This window comes from Tachysurus fulvidraco, chromosome 1 (assembly GCF_022655615.1).
Source record: "Tachysurus fulvidraco isolate hzauxx_2018 chromosome 1, HZAU_PFXX_2.0, whole genome shotgun sequence".
Lineage (NCBI taxonomy): Eukaryota > Metazoa > Chordata > Actinopteri > Siluriformes > Bagridae > Tachysurus > Tachysurus fulvidraco.
Window position 1 is genome coordinate 32,364,270 of NC_062518.1, and position 21,410 is coordinate 32,385,679.

The 21,410-nt window shown below is 38.3% G+C and overlaps 1 protein-coding gene across 11 annotated transcripts in view; it reads left to right on the top strand.

Moving 5' to 3' along the window:
- The window catches only part of dysf (dysferlin, limb girdle muscular dystrophy 2B (autosomal recessive)), a 71,195-nt gene that overhangs the window by 36,798 nt on the left and 12,987 nt on the right, over positions 1-21,410 (top strand). For 4 of the 11 annotated variants that reach the window (XM_027134375.2, XM_027134374.2, XM_027134377.2 and 1 more), the window contains 11 exons: positions 714-743; positions 867-908; positions 2,665-2,766; positions 2,882-3,043; positions 3,840-4,005; positions 4,095-4,168; positions 11,011-11,070; positions 17,065-17,076; positions 17,182-17,280; positions 19,136-19,267; positions 19,621-19,776. In XM_027134375.2, the coding sequence (XP_026990176.2) occupies positions 714-743; positions 867-908; positions 2,665-2,766; positions 2,882-3,043; positions 3,840-4,005; positions 4,095-4,168; positions 11,011-11,070; positions 17,065-17,076; positions 17,182-17,280; positions 19,136-19,267; positions 19,621-19,776 (1,035 nt within the window). The remainder of the gene's footprint in view (positions 1-713; positions 744-866; positions 909-2,664; positions 2,767-2,881; positions 3,044-3,839; positions 4,006-4,094; positions 4,169-11,010; positions 11,071-17,064; positions 17,077-17,181; positions 17,281-19,135; positions 19,268-19,620; positions 19,777-21,410) is intronic. The other 7 variants (XM_027134380.2, XM_027134383.2, XM_027134378.2 and 4 more) reach the window with 2 other exon arrangements.

The following is a 21,410-nucleotide window of genomic DNA, read 5'->3' on the forward strand; positions in this document are numbered from 1 at the left end:
TAAATAAATAAATAAATGGACCCCACACGGTTGAAACTGTCAGATATTTCTATCCATTTGGGGATATTTGGTCAATTGAGATATAAATACATGTTTGTTTCCCTCAAGTGATGATTTACTTAGGCATCTCCCACCCACACCATCATGTTTTATATGCAATGATGAACAGAATTATCTTCGAGAATGGAAAAACAGTTAAAGAATAAGACAAAAAACAGCTGAACAATAACTATAGAATAATTATATCTGTATGAAACAAACAAACAAGGAAATAAATGGAAATATAATAATAATGATTATATCTTCACTCTTCTCCGTGATTTGGTGAGTAGCTAACAACTTGTGTTAGATTACAATTTCGTACTATTTTTAGCTAGCTTGTTACAAACCAGCTTTCCCATTTCCGTTATCAGTAAGATTTGGGTTGTTTCCCCACTTCTGCTATTTTCTTTTTGTCTTTTATTCTTTTCGCACCACAAGGGGGGCTCATAGACTGCCTGATACAGCAGGTTTTTGCCAAATTAGTAAAGTATGTGTATTTTGTAGATCTATTTTAAAAATCATGGTGGTCTGGGGGTCCTAATCAAACTTAGTATACCACAGTAAAAGCCCAGAATAAACATGCTCATGCACACATATAGGCAGCTGACTCTCTCAATACTGATTTTTTCTGACATTTTTTATTATATTTTCAACATGTTTTCTATTCCCAGGGTGACCCACATTCTCATATTATGGAAGAAGTAAGTATTGCTGACCCAACTATAAAAATTGACTTTTGGCTGGCTTGCTACTTTTTAACATTTAATAATGTTTTAATTTAATAATTTATTACTTTCTTTTTTTAATTTATCTTTATCTTCTAGCTTATATTTCCTGCAGCCTTCTCTGAGGGTTTGCAGCAATGGGTAAAGTATTTACACACATTCAAACACACTTAGGCTTGTTGGTGTGCTGAAGTCTTAACACCAACACAAACTTTTAAGCACAATGGAATTTAGAACATCATGCAGCAAATGACTCTAATCCCAATTACATGTCTTCCTGAATCTTGTTCACAAGCTCATTCCCTCAAACCACAATGACGAAGGGATGAGGGAATGATGCACAGTTTGAAATGCAAAAGTCCTAACTTTCTTTTCTGACTTGTTCTTCTGGGGTAAACATTTAAGGTGTCTGCGTAGAACTGTATACACAAAGGGTTTATCTTATACATCCAAATACTGTAAGTCTTGAGGAACCCTTGAGAGTGTAACTCACAATTATGTCTGTAGTCAAACAGTCAATATTTACATAGATCTATAGCATGCTGTGGATCCGGTCTGTCTATTTACCTGTGGAATACATTGTACAGTAAATCTTCATTTACTGTAAGTAAGTCATTCATTTACGTTTATGACATTTGGTAGACACCCTTATTCCCTAATAATCATTATAGTCATACTGTTCTACCACTGTTCTCCATTTATATATACATTTTTGCATTATTTTATAGACTTCTTCCCGATCCACCACCAGACTAAATTCTATTTTCATTGTATTTTATTGTATGCTGTCAGTATATTTGTAGTATATTTTTATTATTGATTATATTTTTATGACTCAAACAGTCGATAAAGCAATTTATTACACATTGTACTGTGTATGGTTGGGAATGTGAAATAAAATTGGAATTTGAATTTATTCAGAACAGAAGGGCTTTGAAGTCTCTGTCTTCATACTGGTTCACTATGTCAGATACTATGACGTTGGTGAGATTACTGGCATAAAAAAACGCACAAGGCATAGATAGATTTTTTATTTCTTCTGCAATATGTTAACATCATATTCACATCTGTGTAAATTTACATTGGATTAGACCAGTATTCTCAAAGGGCAAGAAAACAGTGACATTGAAATGTGCTGGATCATTTTCTAAGAAGGTTCTGTGAAGCTTCCACTTTCTTGTATTTTCATTTTACTAAAAGCTTTACTTTGTCTTTATTGCAATTGGCTTAACATTAAAACAAGCCATTGGGCTGTCGGCAATTTAGATAATTGAAAAAAAAAATTGATTTCCCGCAATTTTGAGACGGTGCATCATCTAATACGACACTTGCTCACATGCTTCTAACTAAAGCTTGCATTCTGTGTTTGGAAATAATTTGGTATCAGTGTTGGGAAACATTTTTCTTATTAATGGGTTGGGGAAATTTAAGGGCAAATTTTTGGACGTCAAAATAATGACACTGAAACATTACATGGTGTACTATTAAAGATGTGAGAAATATAGCCATGTTTTAAACAATATGCCATTGTATGTAACAGTGACATTAGATTTAACATTGCTCCCAAAGGCTGCGATTCAATTCTGCTAACAATCAGGGTTTCATTTTTTTGGCATATTGGCTTACCACAACTAATATTTAACATAACAGTGTTTGACCGATTTCCTGTGCAATCTGGAGCTAAAACATATGTGTTTTTTCTCACCCATCTCCAAATGTGGCTGCATGGTGTAGTTTCAGGCACTGTACGTACTGTGAGTCGCACAGCTACAGTGTTTCCCATATGATCACATATAAAGAAGGTTCAATATTAAGGTGCACAGGGCAAATCTGACAATTCGGTGCATTATTTTAATATGGGTCCATCTATCGTTAAGCCCTGTTTTGTGTTTTGTAGCCAGAAGACTCCGATTTGCCGAACATGCCTCCCCAGAGAGAGCCAAATGTCTTCATGGTGCCACACGGCATCAAACCTGTCTTAGAGCGCACTGCTATTGAGGTTAGTTCAATACAGGCAAAGAGAACTGCATAGTGATCAATAAGGATTTGAGCTGCATATTATCCAGCACCCAAATATCACAAATAATATGACTTTCAATGTATGACCATTTTAGATCCTGGCATGGGGGGTGCGTAACCTTAAGAGCTTCCAGCTGGCCAGTGTCACTTCCCCGAGCCTGCAGATTGAATGTGGAGGTTGCATGGTACAGTCCTGTGTCATCAGGAACACTAAGAAGAATCCCAACTTTGAAGTCAACACACTCTTCATTGACGTGGTACATTTTAGGCTTATTCATCATAATCATCACAATGTAGTTTAAAGTAATCAGCCTATCAAATCCAGTAGTTTTATTGATCTATTTTGTTTGTAGCCACTAAAGTTTTAATTATCTAAGCAATAACTAAATATAGCTTTATAACTATCTAATTTCGGTACTGGATTTTATTTTTTGCTTGGACATTTTTAAAAACTTCAGTTTTGGCAATAAAGGACATCAATATCATTAGCCTTGACATGGGTTTCAGTCTGTTGGCATACTTTATTGGACCTAATTTCTGCAATGACTGCCACAGCAACAATCCACGCAAGCAAGTCCAACCTGTAATTACCTAACTCTAAACGGTCTGGAGCATGCATGGAGTCTCATCTTACGGTGAAGGGCTTTGTGTGGAACAAATGCTGGCTGGAAATGTTGACGGTTCACTGTCAGTTAGAGACAACTCTATGCCAAGCACGAGACAGACGCTCACCATGTCATCATTCCTTTGGTTAGTTGCACCGAGTGTTGTGGCAGTGAGATGAGCCTCTCTCTAATCGCATGTGAAATGGAGAAAACAACAATACTGTACTCCAAAGCCATGCACCGCACTGCAGTCAGCACTGACAGAGGCATTTATCTTTTTCTTCATTCTGTGTCAAAAGATTAGTGACCTTCCTCCCATTATTCCACTTGTCAATTTATCTAAAAACATTTTCATAACTGTTCAGTCCAGTTGGGTTAGCCCACATTAAGATTACAAATGACCTACTTCTATTGTTATATTACATTTTGTGACCTTTTTTATACCCAGCGGCTGCCCAGAGAGGAACTCTACATGCCTCCACTGGTGATCAAAGTGATCGACAACCGACAGTTTGGCAGAAAGCCAGTGGTGGGCCAATGCACCATACGTTCTCTGGAGGCATACCGCTGCCTGCCTGAGAACCAGGATGTAGAGCCATCAGTAGAAGAGCTAGGTGAGAACATTTTGGAGAGTATATTTGATTGTGAATGAAAAAGGTAATTGAAATATATTAAAAATGACCTCACTCATTTTCCTTTACAGAAACTATTCCTCACACACCAAGAGATGACATACTGATTGACATTGATGACAAGGAACCTCTCATTCCTGGACAGGTAGAGTTTGTTTTTGTCTACTAGTTAGAGGTCTCATTGAAACACAAATGAGTATAATTTCCAAACCAAACAAAAATGGGAAAGTCCATTGCTTGAGACCCTTGGGTGTATGGATGAGAATGCCATCATCGCTGATTCAGACTAACATTGTTCTAAAAGGAGCATTAACCCTAAGGCTTACTTAAGTGTGACAGACTCATATGATTTGTTTGATTACATAAGTTTTTTTCATGAGTGTAATTCTTTTGGCTGCTCTTTGGTAGTTCTGGGTTCACGTAGCTTTGGTTTCTCTTGGTTCCCTTTGGACACTTACAGTAAGTGAGGTATGATCTTATGAGATGTTATATACAGAACACACCCTTAAACACAGAGTCAAGGGGTAATTTCTTAACAACGGAACCTATGTCTCATTTCTAACATTTGCCGCACCCTGCCTATAAGAATTGTGTTTTGATCACTGGCCAGTTCTTTGCCCTGGCATGACATAGAAATAGAAAGTATTAGGAGGTAGCAAATTAATTCGGCGACTTTAGTTTTAAAAGTTACATCAAGCTTACTGAATATTCAGTTGCATTATAGAGGTGCTTAAGTTGATTCTCTAAAATGAGATGTTTGTTGCAAAAAAAGTGAGCCAATTTAAAGCAAACAAATTAAAGAATGACTAATTAATTATCTAATAGGAGTCTAATATATTTAGAGAATATGACTGAATACTTATTGTTCCTCACATCTTTGTAAATCAATGAAAATCACAGCACATTCTCTATTTTTTCCTCAATAAAGTAGAAGTTTTTTTTTTTTGCAATAATTAATTTTGCACACAATTTTATGTGGTTTCAAGATACTACATCAAGATCTCATACAGAGTCAAATACAAACTGTATCCACCTTACAGAGACTGACCACTCCATACACCTCTGGCACAAATACATTGGACTTGTTCCAGTCACTTTGTGACTCCTCTGTTACTCCAGACTAAAGCATTTAGCCCAGTTTGACTTGAATACTTGCCACTTTTCTTCAGGCAAAGCCCAAGCAGGGGAGAAAACATGTCAAATTATGTTGCTTACAGCTTGGCAACCTCTGCTCTTTGGGATGGTGAGAGATGGACTCCAAGAGGGACTGGAGTGGGATTTGTGTTTCTGAAAACTGCTGCTCCAGCTCATCTCTCTGTCACAAGGACTACCTCTACAGTTTAAGAAAAAATGCTGAGTAGCAGAAATGTACGTCTGCTGCTAACTGAACCAAATCTGTTCCAAAAATTACCGAGTGGAACAGATGTGGATTAACTGCTACATTTGTTGTATGTTATTGGGCTCTGTATTCAATCCATTTGGTGGCAGCAAAAGATATGTGTGCAGATCCTAGTGAGTACAACTCAGCTTCACCTACCAGATGCTTTCTAGTGTCTTGTCTTGAATCAGACTTTGTTCCATCAGATCTGGTGTCAGTACTCTATGTCACTTGCAGAAAGGTTGAACACTGTAAGGTCCAGAGCAATAATGGGGTAGGAGCAGTTCGGGGTTGGGGATGACACCGTGCAGGTTCTCTTGGCCAGCAAACGACACACAATATTCAGCTAGAGTGTTGGGTTTGTGGCACTTTCCCTACTCAGAAGTGTCATCTGAAAGTCAAACAACAAACCTTCTACCTTCTGTGGCTGCTGTGGGTCAGGTAACAGTAAATTCTCGCAGGAGCTGTGAAACATGTGGGAGAATGTAAAGCTGTGTTTTGGAGGAGTTTGAAGATCTCTTAGTGCTGCATTTGCTAGCCAAAGAAAACCTGATGTTGTTGCACAGGCAACACTCCTGTACAACTGGACAGCTTGGGCGAGGAGACTCTTGGCTCTTGGTCTCAGTCTGTGAGCAGCTCCTGGCTTTTGGAATCAGTCTAACAATCTTAACAGTATGCCACTCATAGAATAAAGCAGACCAATGGTAAGAGCACATGTAAGCTTTTCCTAATTTGGGTCCATTCCTTGGCAGTGTAGTTAGGCGGTAACATAAAACTTTGCTTTGCTCACGGCCACACACAAACACACTCAAATCACTGTGCAGAGAGAGGGAGAGAGAGAGAGAGAGAGAGAGAGAGAGAGAGAGAGAGAGAGAGAGAGAGAGAGAGAGAGAATGAGAGAAATTACATAACTATACATGACACAACAGGGCTCAGGTGCCCCATTTATCATCACCCCTGTAGCTCATCCCCAAACCCCTTCATGGTGTAGACCCACACTAATCAATGCCCCCACCTCAACAAAAATTAAGGCTTTTGAATCATCATGCTCTTATTAATGTTTATGTTCAAGGTTGTTTCTGTATAGTTAACAAGTGAAGTAATTGTTAAGGAATTGCTGGAAGCAAACAAGGAAATAATAGATACCCATATAATTAATAAATGCCTTTTAGAACCCATATCCACAGCTTTTAATAAAACCTCCTACAGTGTACATCAAAAAGAATCTAGATTTTAATACAGCGTCCTGTAGCTTTTATCAATTTGCTTGCCATGACTTCAGAGTGAAAACATTACCCCCTACACCAAATACATACTAACATCATAAAAAATGATCAAGAGAGGTTATGAAAATTGGAAAATTGTTTCCATTTCTTACTTCTGACCTTTTCACCTTTTGTTTGGTTAGTTACTGGAATAAATAAATGAAAACCAAATTAATTTTGGATTGAATGGATGACTTGTTCCCCCTGGCATTTTTTGCAGTTATGACTGCAGTTTATTTACATTGTTGATTTTCAAACCGGGCTTTACATTCTGCTATAATATCACAATCATTTGATACGCAAATTGTTTATTGAAATGCAGTACTTTGAATGAAAGATGACCATTCTTTTTTGACTAAGTAAGCATTTTGTTAAATACAGAGTAAATACCTCTTCTAAATCCCTCTATGAATTCAGCTGTCTGAATTGCAATGACAGCAAAATGGGTTATTTAGGTCTCTGCGTTTGTAGGAGGAGACATTTTTCTCTCATTTGTTTTCTGGCTTGTCTTGTCAAAGGACCGCCATCAGATGGTTTGTTCAGGGTCAGAATAAATAAAACGGGAACCACAACCACAGCTATCCATGTGAAAATCTCCTCATGATTCTCATCTCTGTCCATCATAAAAGTTTCTGGGAGCAGTAAAGAGACAGATGCTGGGCTTTGGGGTGTACTAGATGTTCATGTGCTGCAGATTTAGCTTGATGATATATGTATCTTAACACATTACTTGGAGGTCATATTATGGTCTTTGACATTTTTTTTTTGACATTATTATTATTATTATTATTATTATTATTATTATTATTATTATTATTATTATTATTATTATTATTATATGCTTAATTATGGATGCAGGTGCATGCTTATATGTGCTAACTTATACTGTATGTGGCTAGATGCATGGCCACATGTTGTTAATCCAGACTCACTGATTATGTGTGCTTTGAGATAAAGTTTTCACACAGCAGCTGAACAGCTGGACATTTCCCTTTCAACAGGTCAGTCAAATAGATGACCCTGTGCAAATTGATCTGAATCCTAGAATTTCAGCTTCAAATGACTCCTGCCACTTTAATGGGATCCTCTGCATAAATAAGCAAAAAAATCTAAAAAGAAAAATTTGATCTTGTGCCACTCTGTTGTTTAAAGGTTTAAGACTTTCCCCTCGATAGGGGCGATACTGTAGAGATTTTGTAGATTTGAGCTAGGCCAACCCAGGTTTTCTTTGGCGTATATAGCCACATATCATCTAATAGTCTATACTTTGTCATCTTTCAGATGAGTAGTAGTTATTTGCTGACTTTTTTTTGGTTTTGAATTGACATTTCATAACAGGGCCAGTCCTTCTAGCCTGTCACATCAAATAAAGGAGTGGACTGTTTTGTTGAGCTTGATGATGAGAGGGTCATGTCCAACTTTGTGTATATAACCAATTTAGATGTACAAAGTTATACCAGGCATACACCATTACAGTGGGCCAAAAACTCTCAGTGCTCTGAATTATTTCCACATCTGTGAATTCCTTGTGTTTTATGCCGTGGGGGCAGAAATTTGGGCTACACTCCCCAGTGCATTAAGTGAAACATGAGCCCCCATCATTTCCCTAAAGACTCCACTTTGGCTCCAGATAGTACCCTGAACTAGGATCTTGTATTCCTTGAAAAATGCTTTCTGGTTAAAAGGAGCATGTTTGTCACTCAGTGAAGGTTTTGACGGCCAAAGGCAACAACTTTTCTGGAAATTTAACACACCCTTAGTGGCTTTATAGATGCAAACGTTACTCTTTGGTTAAAGAAAAAACTGCAGAAAGATGTATTAAAAGTGGTTACCTATGTAGAGGAGCTTTGAGAATGGTTTGTAAAATGGGACATGCTGAACACCTACAGAACACTCGAGTATGATCAGCTTTGCTATACCTTTGTGGATTTGCCAGTAGGGTTACAACTAGGTTACAGCTAGGGAGGATGTCTGTGCTATTATATGTGAAGAGGTGATCCAGCCCATTCAGTCTATTGATACTTTCCAAGTGTACGTTTGTAATGTGCTGTAATGCAACTGCCCCACATTAGAGGACAACAGAAAACGAATGGCCCTGTTCCTAATTAGCTGTTCCTTTGAGTGCCTTGTAAAGCTGCCTCTGTTATTGTATACATAATGTCCTGGCACTAGGCTGCAGAAGGCGCTGCTAGGGTTCAGGCCTGCCTCTGATGTGGTGAGTCGTTGTCGTGGGCAACTGCGTTCCCCCGCTCCTGCCTGCTCACCACAGGCGCCACAGGAACCATCCCTCCCCTTCCCTGCTCCATCCTCTTCTGTCCTCCTCCCAAAGCAGGAGGCTTTGGGAGGAGGACAGAAGAGGTCGATTCTAGGAAAAAAGGGAGCACTTGCTGACAGACCTCTGTAACCAGGTCCTTCTCTGAAGTACCACACCAGAACAAGGCTGAAGCATTGGCAAGGGATGATTTGCTTGTTTAGCTTGATTATCTTGTTGATTTGGAAGTGGTGGATTGTTTCTGTGACCTAAAAAGACTTTGCCTGTTTAAACTTTGTTTGTTTATACGTGGGTTCTGATGTATGCGTAAAATCAGTCCCTTTAGGCACTTTTCGATGCCACCACACAAACCTCTTGTTTAACTTTTGTGATATACTGTAAGGATAGCTGAATTTGACAAAGTTTCGTGTTGAACATTCTGTGCTAGCACATGGAATGACAATTCTTTGGGCAAAGCTCCACAGTTCTAACACTGTTCTTCTATATTGTTTTTCCCCACACCCCAGTATTTAAGTCTGACGTGGTTATAATGATGGTTTTGGATGAGTGTATAAGCAAATATTTCTGTCAATCTGATTAGCTTCCAAGGCATACCATGCAGTCTAATTGATTTGGCAGTGGTTGTGTTTGCTTGGTGTTTATTGGCAACCTGGCAAGTATACATCTCTGAGGATGATTCAGAGCTATCTCACTCACATGATCTAACTGACAAATTATAAACCTTCATCTCGATCCCAAACTTTCACATTTAAGTGCAAATACACCTACATCCATTACCCTCCTCTTATGATGTTCTGCAAAACATGAGTTATATTAACGTAGACTAAATTATTCGGAATTGACTGATAAGTACAATTTTATGTTTTTTACTGGAAGTTTTATTATTTTCTACAAATTTCCATTATTTGTTTGGCTTTTAGGGTCTCATTACCCACCCAATGTTTATTTCAGAAGATTACTTTGTGATACTTTAATATGAGCTTAGCTCTTTCACGTAAATACAATACAATAGCTTTATTAACTGCTAATATTTACTACTGTGATGTGATATCATCATATGTCATGTCTGTGCATTAGATTTGCACATTATTTGTTCCTGGTCACAGTTTGTTAGAGTTATTCTTGGGGAAACCACATTCTTGAGATCCATCATGGAAATATGACTGTCTTTCTTCATCAGCAAAATGCAATTCAAAGGTCCAGAATTCATAGTGACATTTACATGTGCTGAAAATCACAATGTTGCCCAAAATATAGAAATCATGAGTCATTCTCCTGTCAGAAATAAACATACATTAATCATTCAATGTAAAAATAGCAATTTTGTGAACTGCAAATCCAAGGTCACTTTCCTAAATAACTAAGGGTAGCACAGTGGGTAGAGTGTTGCAGACTACACAATCTCAACAGTCTCTGGATCATTCCTGAGCTTGGTTTATTGTCTGTTTGGAGTTTTGTCTGTGTCTGCAGGTTTTTTCCCACCTCCCACCTATGAAATATACCACTGTATGAACTGGCTAAATTTCAAATCGTTGTAACTGACTATGTGAATCAGTGTGTACATGGTGATCTGCAATTGACTGGCATCTGGGGTGAATTCTCCTACCTTCCAGAGCTCCAGGGTTCTACAGTACCTGGGGTAGATTAAAGAGTTCCTGAAGACACATAAATGAGCAACTCATCAGATTACAATTTCAATCAGTGGATTTAGGAATTTGACAGAAAAATAGCTGCATAACTATGTGGATGCTTGTAAAATGCCATTGCCTCTGTGCCTCACCTCATACTCTTATTGCACTGAGTCTTATATGTGAGCATCTTTTTTTCCGATTTAAAATATAAGATCGTATTACCCTTAAACAGTACCAGTGCATCTTCATCTTATCATACCAAATACAGAATGTGATTGATTACACACTATGAGATATATATACACAGAGCTAGATAGATATATTATTGTTTGGTGATTTTTCTTTTCAACTATTTTTTTAACTGTGTTTTTTTTATGACAATTTTGGATAATGTGCATTAATTTAACCTACTAACAAATGTACTATGCCTCTGGTTTGTAGCTGGCAGATGGCACCAGTTCTGCTATTATTAACATTTCGCCCTCTCGCTCCAGCCTCCATGTACGTATTTATAATTTAAATGTTGTGGACACATACCTACCAATGTCTTGTGTAAATGTGTGTTACTTCCTCTGTGTGGCCCTGCATGTACTGTATGTGCATGTTCAGTGATACATGTTTGCCTGTACTTTAATCTCGGTTTATGTTATGTCCTTTGTCCAGGAGCCAGTGCTTTTAAACATCAGCTATTTGCAATATATTAATCAATGAGTTATAGTCATTCCTAGCACACTGAATAGATTTTAACATATAACCAAGAACAACACAAGCAAAACATAAAAAATAACAGATATACTGGAATAATTAAAAATGTTACAAAAGAATGAAAGCCAGCTCTTAGGCTCTGCGATTTTCATGTGGGACATTTATGAAATACTTTGGTTTCAGTCGATTATTTGTTTGGGGAGAAGAGTATGAAAAACAGAAACATTTTCCCAATTATGATACCACTTCAGGGTAGCTGTGGCTATAAAGTCATAAATATAGTAAAATAAATATGTCTAAATAAATGGTGCTCCAAAGTATTGCTGTCTCCACCAGTCATAAATTGTACTAATTAGGTAAAGTTTTTACAGTAACTGGAAGGATACCAGTCCAAAGTCTAAAGTTTAAAGGTTGTTCTAAGGTGTATCCTGTAAGATGTATTTGTGGATTTGTATGGGTGTTGTGCATAAACCAACTTAACTAAAAGAGATTCAGGTGCTTAGAATGGTCACTTGTTATCGTTTTTATTCACCAGAAAACTGAGTTGAAAATTCAACTTGGTTGAACTCATCACTCAACCCAAATTATTTAATAATGGCTGAGGCATAAACAGCAATGGATTCAAGTGGGGAGTATAAACATGTATCACTCTGTTAAGCTACTGATTATGGACCGTGAAGATAATACCACAACTCTTTTCTAACACGCTTCTTACCCACACTTTATCCCTTATTTATCCCTTATACTATTGTGTAAATAAATGTTCAAAACATTGTCCATTTGGATTTTAGTGCTTTTAGAGTTCATAGCAGAATGACAGGAAAGTAGTTAATGTTAGTCATCAAGAATAAAAAAAAACTTCTCTCAATTTAAGTTCAAATTAAACAAGTATTTTTTACTACACTAAATCTGATTAGTTTAGTGGTTGGCATGTTGACGCAGTGGACAGCATTGCCACCTCAGAGCTCTATAGTTCGCTGATTAGATTCTGAGCTCAGGTCACTGTCTGGGTGGAGTTCCTGTCCATGTTCTTCTTATGGTATGCCAATAGGCAGAATAGTTCAAATCTGACTACTGATCATCCTGGGACATTATACCCCCTGTTGACAGACTGCTATTACATTTTGTTGTAAAACATTTGTTTATGTTGAGACACAGAAAGCCAATAGATTTCAACACCGACCTAAATTTCTCTCTATTTTGCCTACAAGAATTATGGGTTATATATATATGTGTGTGTGTGTGTGTGTGTGTGTGTGTGTGTGTGTGTGTGTGTGTGTGTGTGTGTGTGTGTGTGTGTGTGACTAATTGTGACTGTGTGAGCAAAAGATGGTTCAATGGCATGGTAAAACTCTTTGGTGTTATATGACCCAGTTTCCATAGCAGAGGTTTGGTTAGTCTTCATAACTGTTTGTGAGTCATGCTGTCCTACACTATGCAGGCCCTTTGATACAAATGCATGTTTATATCACACACCAAATGTAGCACTCACTGACTCTCCAGGCCAAGACTTGGAGGTTTCTTTTTCTGCAAAGTATTTATTTTATTAGAAAATATTCAAACCAGATGATCAAAAACCTGAATTTTCTCTTTTGATAGAGCCAAAGTAAATAGAGCTGTTAAAAGATTCCCAATGTATATCCCCCCAAAGCCAAAGCCAGGAGCAGATGAAGGGGCAGGGGGTGCTTTTCAGTCACTTTTCCACTAATGAAATTTGCATGTAGACTTTACATGATCCCAAGGACGCCACTCTTGCTGTGCCTTGTTGGACTAAGGGCGGTGGACCGAGCAGTTCCTGATACAGCAGTTGTGCTGTGCCTCAGCACTGTGTTAATGTACTGTATGTACAAACAACCTCAAATTAACAATACATGTATAAACCGCCAAATTAGTATAGAACTTAGAGTCTTGAAGCTTATTATAAAAAACACACAGCTTTACTTATTGTCACATTCGCAAAATAAAAAAAAAAAAGAAAAACTCCATAATGCTGAAAACGCTGCTATGATTTAGGGCTAAATCTAAGTCCTGACTTTAGGAGTTAATCATTGCTTTCCCCATTTTTCCCCAAAGAAGTCAAAACAGCCCTTAAATCTGCAAAAAAATTAATAAATATCTAGAGTAGTTCTTTATCAATAAAATTGAAGACTTATCACAAACAATTAAAAAAATAAAGAATAAAACTCTTTCTGATTGTGAATGTGCTATGGCTTTTAAACCTGTCAGGGATGCAGTCAGTTACCTATAGAGACAAGCTATGCAATATTACCATTAGTGGGATGACTGCTTTTTGGAAAGCCCAATTCTGAATCTCAAATAATTTGTTAATTTGTGAGTTGAACAATAAATGCTGTGTGCAGACTATACAGCATCCAGCAATACAATTTCTTCTAGAATTTGCTATTTAATTACATGGAAATTAATAATGCTGTTTAAACTGTTACTCAGTTTAAATGGGAAATCTATAAACTATTATCCTTTTAGTTCCCATTGTTCCATGTGTATATACTGATTACTGATATATCTAGCAAAGCAAGCATTTACATTTTGTTTTTTCCTACGTAAAATTAATAGCACTTAATTTTCAGTCTGTATCCGTGACACCGCTACACATATCTTCTATATTTGCGGGACACTGAACTTTGTCAAAAATACTGACCTCGACTGACTAAGCACTGTGGTAACATTCACAAAATAAGGCTATTCTTTATATCTGAGTGGCTTATTGAACTTCCAATGTCAACAGACATCACAATCACTTGTTACTTTTTATGATGACTGTCAAACAGAGGCCTGTTTCACTAAGATGCAGTCATTGCGAAACATGGAACACTGCTGACCCATTACATGCCAAGCCTCCAGACATTCCAAAGTATAAAAAGCATTTCAATGATTTTTCCATTTTTCGTCTTTTATAGTTGACATCCAAAACAACTTCAAAAGTTTAGGGGAAGGGGGGGAGCCAAAACTGTGGTCACTAATAAAACATAATGTTGGTTCAATTCTGAATTTTCTTTAGTGTGTCCAAATATGCTAAAGGTTATTTAAAGGGTCCTCTTGATTCTGATGAAAAGTGCTTCTAGTGTTGAGTTGTAACCTGGGTCAGAGTGTATATTTCATCTCTTTCTTCACTTTTTTAATACTTGCCATCCAATTGGTTCATATTGGTCCTGAAAATATAAAGCCTTTAAAATCCCTGTACTGGATCCTGTGCACTTACAGAAAAACGTAGCAGGTTGAATTTAAGAGGCTGCAAGATAAAGTTTCATGTCTGGACTCCAACCTGCACCAGAGATCGAACTAATTTTTCACCCACCACTGTGCAAATTCCTGAGGCCATTTTGGAAAAAGTCAAAACGCCTAACCTTTCAGGCCAAACATCTGGAAATCTAGTACAGTAAATTCAAAACAATCTACACATTGTAATCTGTGGATTTACCTTAAATCCATTTACTGCTAAGCTACATGCAGCTTCTTTAACCCCCCCCCCCCCCCCAAACCTTAAGCTTTAAATTTTAGCTTTAACCCTATACCCTTTAAGTCTGGAAATGTGCATAGTACCAGGCATCTTTTACAAGTTTTACATGAATTAATTCTTGGAACAGTGACAGAGTGCCCTGTTTTCACTCTGACAGTTTCGACCACCTTGTATCAACATTAGGCAGTTTGCCCACTTAGTGACCTTGGCAAAGTGCAGCTGGCACACAAAGCCTGCCTCTGCTGTACTGTCTAGTATTATTTCTCTACAAGTTTTGGCAAGCCGGAGCAAATGATTATGGCATTTATCCATAACTACAGTGAAGCCCTCAACGGAAGGGTTCGTTGATAGGTTTTATTAAGTGCACACACATACACACCCGTTTTGTCCTCCATGGTGCAGTAACATTTATAATAAAAGCCCCAGACACATGGCCCCTCATTATACACATAGACACCCATAAAATCATAAAAGTACTCAAAGTACATACACACACACACACACACACACACACACACACACACACACACACACACACACACACACACACACACACACACACACATACAGACACACACACACATATTATGAAAGGCACTATTCAGAGCCTAGAGACTCGACTCTATAGCCAAACTGGCTCCGATGGCTATTGTGCACCACGCAGCCAATCTTATTCTCCCGCTTCATTCATGTCGCCTATGCATAGATTTGTTGCCTGAGAGGGGAATCCCCAAATACAGCTCACCCTAAAAACCCCCATTTCTGTGCTCTCATTTTTTGTGGCTTGTCACCAGTAATTGAATTAAATGAATGTCTCTCTCTTTGACATTTATTTAATCACTTTTGTGTTTGTTTTTCTTGTTTTTTGGATGGTTTTCCCCTTGATTGTGAAGAGCAGTTTCACATTTCTGCCCAGCAGGTTCTCACTCACTGCAACAGGGGTACCACAGTATCATTTAGCGGCCTGCTTAGCACTCTCTCTCTGTCTGTCTTTCTCTCTTTTATTTAACAAACACACACACACACACACACACACACACACACACACACACACACACACACACACACACACACACACACACACACACACACACACACACACACACACACATGCACGCACTTAAAACAGTGTGTTTACAATCCAACATGCTAGGCCTCGCAACCCTCCACACGTGGACACACAAACACACACTCACTGGCACCACTTAAACAAGTTGTGCCTGGTGACCATGACACATGCTGTGCTGACATGCGCCACGACCGCACTGAAAGAAAAAAAAAAAGCAAATTCTATCATTCCTCTCCCACTACTGCTTTTTCCTCCCTTGACACAGTTGAAAAATAGCAAGGAAAAGAATGCTGGATTCAGTGTCATGTCATGCTTCTGGAACAGAGAACGAGTCTGTGTGTGTCTGTGTGTGTGGGTGTGTGGGTGGACAGAGTGTGTGAGAGCTGGGCAAGAGCTGAGATCTCACATACACTGACTCTTTCTTTAAAATGGACATGTGCTTACAGACACAGACATATATTCTGTACTGCTGGCTAGTCAGTCTTTTGCTCACAAACACACACACACACACACACACACACACACACACACACACACACACACACACACACACACACACACACACACACACACACACACACACACACAGAGCACTCTCTTTGTTGAAGGTCAACAGCAATTGAATAATGTGCTGAGTTAACTAAAGCCCTCAGCTATGGATGATGGCTCCCCTGGCTCAGATTGAAGCTGAAATATACTTTTTGTTTCACGTGTAGTGGCAGCAACATTGGCAGAGGGTGTAGTCTCATGTTAAAGCAGTGTCAAAGCACTGCTTTGTCCTTCTTTTGGTGGGAAATATGGTGCTGGCTCAAATGAAATGCGCTTGTTACTTGCCACCTTTTGAAAGTTTCCCACCAAACACTTTCCACATCCCTCACGTCACACAAATGAGGCCTAGAGGTGACCACTTTTATCAGTGGGAGTGAGCACATTTAACATTGGCACAAATCAGTGACTTAATTCCTACCACATATTGGCCAAGAGCTTGTTACTGAAAGATTTGAGATTACATCCTAAAAGTCTAGCCTCATCACCTGTGAGGGATTTGTCATTCGGTTTAGTATACTATGGAAAGAACGGAAAGTTTGGAAAAAAGTCTTTCCACTCATTACTCCTCCACCCTTTAGGACTTTTGTGGACATTGCCACAGTCATTCTTGCATGTGCATGAACACTCTAGTTGTATAAGGCACAGTACTTTAATTGCTTTTTTTTGCCATGCTATTTGAACTTACCGGACATAGATGATCCAGTGGGTAAGTGAGGCTTATTACAGAGACAAATATGTTTAAATAAGTTATCTGCTAAAATACTGTTACTTTTAATATTTCTTTTTGTTTTGATGTACTTTTTTATTCTAGGAGGATGAATTTATGGATTGGTGGAGTAAGTTCTATGCCTCAACAGGAGAGAGGAAAAAGTGTGGGAGCTATTTGGAGAAAGGCCTCGACACTCTACAGGTAAAGACAAAGACAAACAAACATGTAAACAGTATAGATAATGCAAAATAATAATAGGTCCAATTTCCTCTCACTAGCAGAGTCTCATCTATGGCATGACTGTTATCAGAACGCTATAATGGTTCTTCCAAAACTATTGAATCCATGAGTGAACAGACACATATCTGTAGTAGCACTCGAGCAGGCGATAGAAGGCCATTCCTTCAAATGGCACACTTTACATTCTTCTAGTGTGACTATCATGTTCACTCTGATAAATGTAGTGAGATGTTGACATATATGACATGAGATGTATAATTTACTTAAGTGCAAATTATAAGATGTAGTTTATAGTGCATAGTATGCCATTTGAGATCACGTTGGTTCGACTGGTGTTAGGATTTTTACTAAGAACCCCATGAGGATAAGGAGAACATTGGTGGATCTGCTTAGGAGCCATAGCTTAATTTCAATGCTTGTATAGGCAATCCTGAGAAATAAACATCATCACCGAATGACTTACAATATTAAATCAGCATGATAGATTACTCAACTGAAATCACATCGGTTTCACACATTGCCAAGCAAAACCAACACAGCAATGGGAACATTGTATAATGCCGCAGTAACATTAGCTCTGCAGCATGACTTCAGAGATCTGTGAGCCTTTGGGGACAGCACGTGCCGTCTTTCAAGTGTACACTTCCCTCTATCCACTCCAGCCCACTTCCCACGAGCTTGTCTGTTTAGAAAGCAGCCCCTTGGCTGACAACTTTTCCGATGAATTCACGTCGGGGATGCCGCAGGGGGATAACTGAGAGCAGACAGGGGCTCAGCTACTGACATCATCAATTCATTCCCACTTGTTCCACACCACCACAATATCTCTCCTAGCCAGGCTTTCCATCCTTTTTAGTCCCAGGAGCATAGTCTGACAGCCTTCCAGCCATCCTTTGTTTCTCAGGGTTTACCTTTCTCTTGTGTGGAAAGTTTGGCAAAAAAGAAAAAAAATTAGGCTGGGCTTTGCTTCTGAGCAGGGAGGAGACAAAAGTGACACTGACACTGACTCTCACTCAGAAGTGCTGTGATCAGCTGTTATTTTGAACGAATAGTGCCTTAGGGAGAGATAGAGAGAGAGAGAGAGAGAGAGAGAGAGAGAGAGAGAGAGAGAGAGAGAGAGAGAGAGAGAGAGAGAGAGAGAGAGAGTAATTTCGTGTGATGCGTGCTACATCGCACATCGGTTGTGGGGATGAAGCCAGGACTCTGAGTGAATCATTTGGAATAACACAGACTATTTATGGATATTCACTCTTGCTCTCATCAATAAATTGTCTCCTGGGTGGCCTGTTCAATGGCCTGGTCAATGCCTTTTTAGGTAGCTGAATTATGTGGTGCATTGATATTACAGCAGTGCATATTTTCCCTTCATTGCATTAGTCATTTATAAAATCTTTAAATGTCCTTATTAAAAGCAAATTCCTTAATACCTTTACACTTATAATTATAACCACATTTAAAGTTGTTTTATGAAGTTTGAAATTTTAGAACCACAATTAAGTCCCTTGACCTAAAAGTCATCTTGGCAATTGCTACAATAACATGTGGTATAATTATCCATTGAACAGTAACTGTTATGTAAGTATATTTTCAATGCTTTCCATGACGGATATCTCCCTTTATAAAAACTCTCTCCTCTGTGTTTGTGAAAGTTTGTATTCGTTTTATGTCATTTTAAATGCCTCAGTCAATTCAGGACCTGTGGTAAAAAACATGTTTTTAATTTTCTTTACAGTTCAAACCATCTTCAAGACCTTAAAAACAAGTCAATATTGCCCTCACTTTCTCTCTCACACACTTAATATTATTCCCTCTGCAGGTGTATGACACCGAACTGGAAAAAGCTGATGGGTTTGAGCAGCTGGCAGATTTCTGTCAGACGTTCAAGCTTTACCGCGGACGCACTCAGGAGAGTGAGAGTGATGATCCCTCCATTGTTGGAGAGTTCAAGGTGAAATCCTTTATATGTTATTGAAGCTTGTCTCGCAATGACATGATACTCATGGAAATGCTATAAGAGGTTTTGCTTGTATCTTTGCCTGCTGTTGAGTTATATACTGTATATATATATATAAAACATCCCTATATATATATATATATATATATATATATATATATATATATATATATATATATAGGGATCTTCAGGTTTTTTAACAGAATTCATAGAGTTGCTGAGGATTTTTTTTTCACTTGGCTACATTTTCATGTCTTCAACATGGATTTAATCTAGAAAGTGATCACTATCATGTAAAGGTGTCATGACTGTGTGTTCATATGTAATTCTCTTACCTTGTCACACAGGGCATGTTTAAGATATACCCATTACCAGACAGCCCATCTGCCCTTTTACCCCCACGCCAGTTCTGTCTCCTTCCTTCTAATGGCATAGAGGTGTGTTTAGTCCGGGTGTATATTATTCAGGCTTATGGCCTGCAGCCCAAAGACACCAATGGCAAGGTGAGTGCTACACTGTTACTCAGTCATCAGAATACATGCATCCATTATGATTACATCATTTTATTTGAAGTCTGCTTTTATTAGGTAATAATAACACATTCCTAGACATAACATAAATATTTTATATAAAAAAAGAAAAAAAAAAAGGTCTGGGAAGTTTAAACTTGAAAAGGGAGGACCAAGCTTATTTTTTCTCCATTTTTGCTCTATTGTCTTCACTCCCATTAATAGTAAAAAAAAAAACAACAACAAATTGTTCCATGTTTGTAAAGTTAACCTTTTCTCATCTTTGTTGCATTGCTGGACAGACCTACATCTAGTCACTAACAGTCAGACATGTTGCAGGAGGTCGCTACTTATAAAACGAAAATGCAAAATCTCTGGTGACTTTGTGTGACACCTCTTTATAGTAATTTTTGTCTTATGTGTTGATTTTTGATTTTTACTCCCATTCAATGAGCTGACATTTTGCTTGCGTAAAATAGGTGTGTTGTTATGGTTAAAATTGTGCTATAGGTATTTATAACATTTCATAACACTGCTATAAGGAATTAACGATGCTCTTTAAACATAATATAATCAGAATAGGCCCTACATAAATCAGAGGACAGTTACCACTCTAAACAATATAATTCTTATTATACCACGACATCACACAATGGTCTGTTTTTTTTATATGTCCAAGTAATTTGCCAGTAATAGCAATTATTATTTAGTGAAGAATGATGGTTCAGCAGCAAGATCCCGCACTGTTATTGCCATGCCCTTGGTCCAATTCCCAGGCAGCGAGCTTACCCAGTCATTGAAGTGCTAACTCAGTGCCGGTCCCAAGCCTGGATATTGCATCAGGAATTTACATTTACATTTACAGCATTCGGAAGATGTCCTTATCCAGAGCGATGTACATAAGTGCTTTGAAGTCCATCAATGAATTCATTAACACTGGTTCACTAGGTCACGGACTTATACAGCTACCATTAGCTCAAAAGCTTTTGTTGGGAATAAATATAGAACAATACATAAAACAAACAGCGAAAAGTGCTATTTCAATTGTTTCAGGAAGAAGTAGGTCTTCACCCGTTGTTTGAAGATAGCCAGTGACTCAGCTGTTCGGACATCTACGGGAAGTTCATTCCACCACTTTAGTGCCAGAACAAAAATAGTTTTTCTGTGTACCTGCCTCTTACCCTGAGAGATGGTGGGATTAGTTGAGCAGTGCTGGTAGCTCTGAGGGTGCGAGGTGCTGTGAGAGGAGTGATAAGAGATTTAAGGTAAGAGAAAGCTGGTCCAGTTTTGACTTTGTAGCATCAGTGTTATGAATCTGATGTTTCGAATCTGGAAGCCAGTGGAAGGCGCGCAGCAGCGGGGTGGTATGTGAAAACTTGGGCAGGTTGAAAACAGCAGCTGCATTTTGGATCATTTGCAGATGATGAATTGCATTCATAGATAGACCTGCCAGCAGTGAGTAGCCTAGTCTCTAAATGACAAGAGAATTAAACAAGTAGCCAAGCAGCCTGTTTGGCTAAAAATGGCTGAATCCTTCTGATGTTATACAGAAAAATCCTACATGACAAATTTGCCTGCATGCAATGCCACATCGGGCAGTGTGCACCACTTGGATCAACATTGACCTA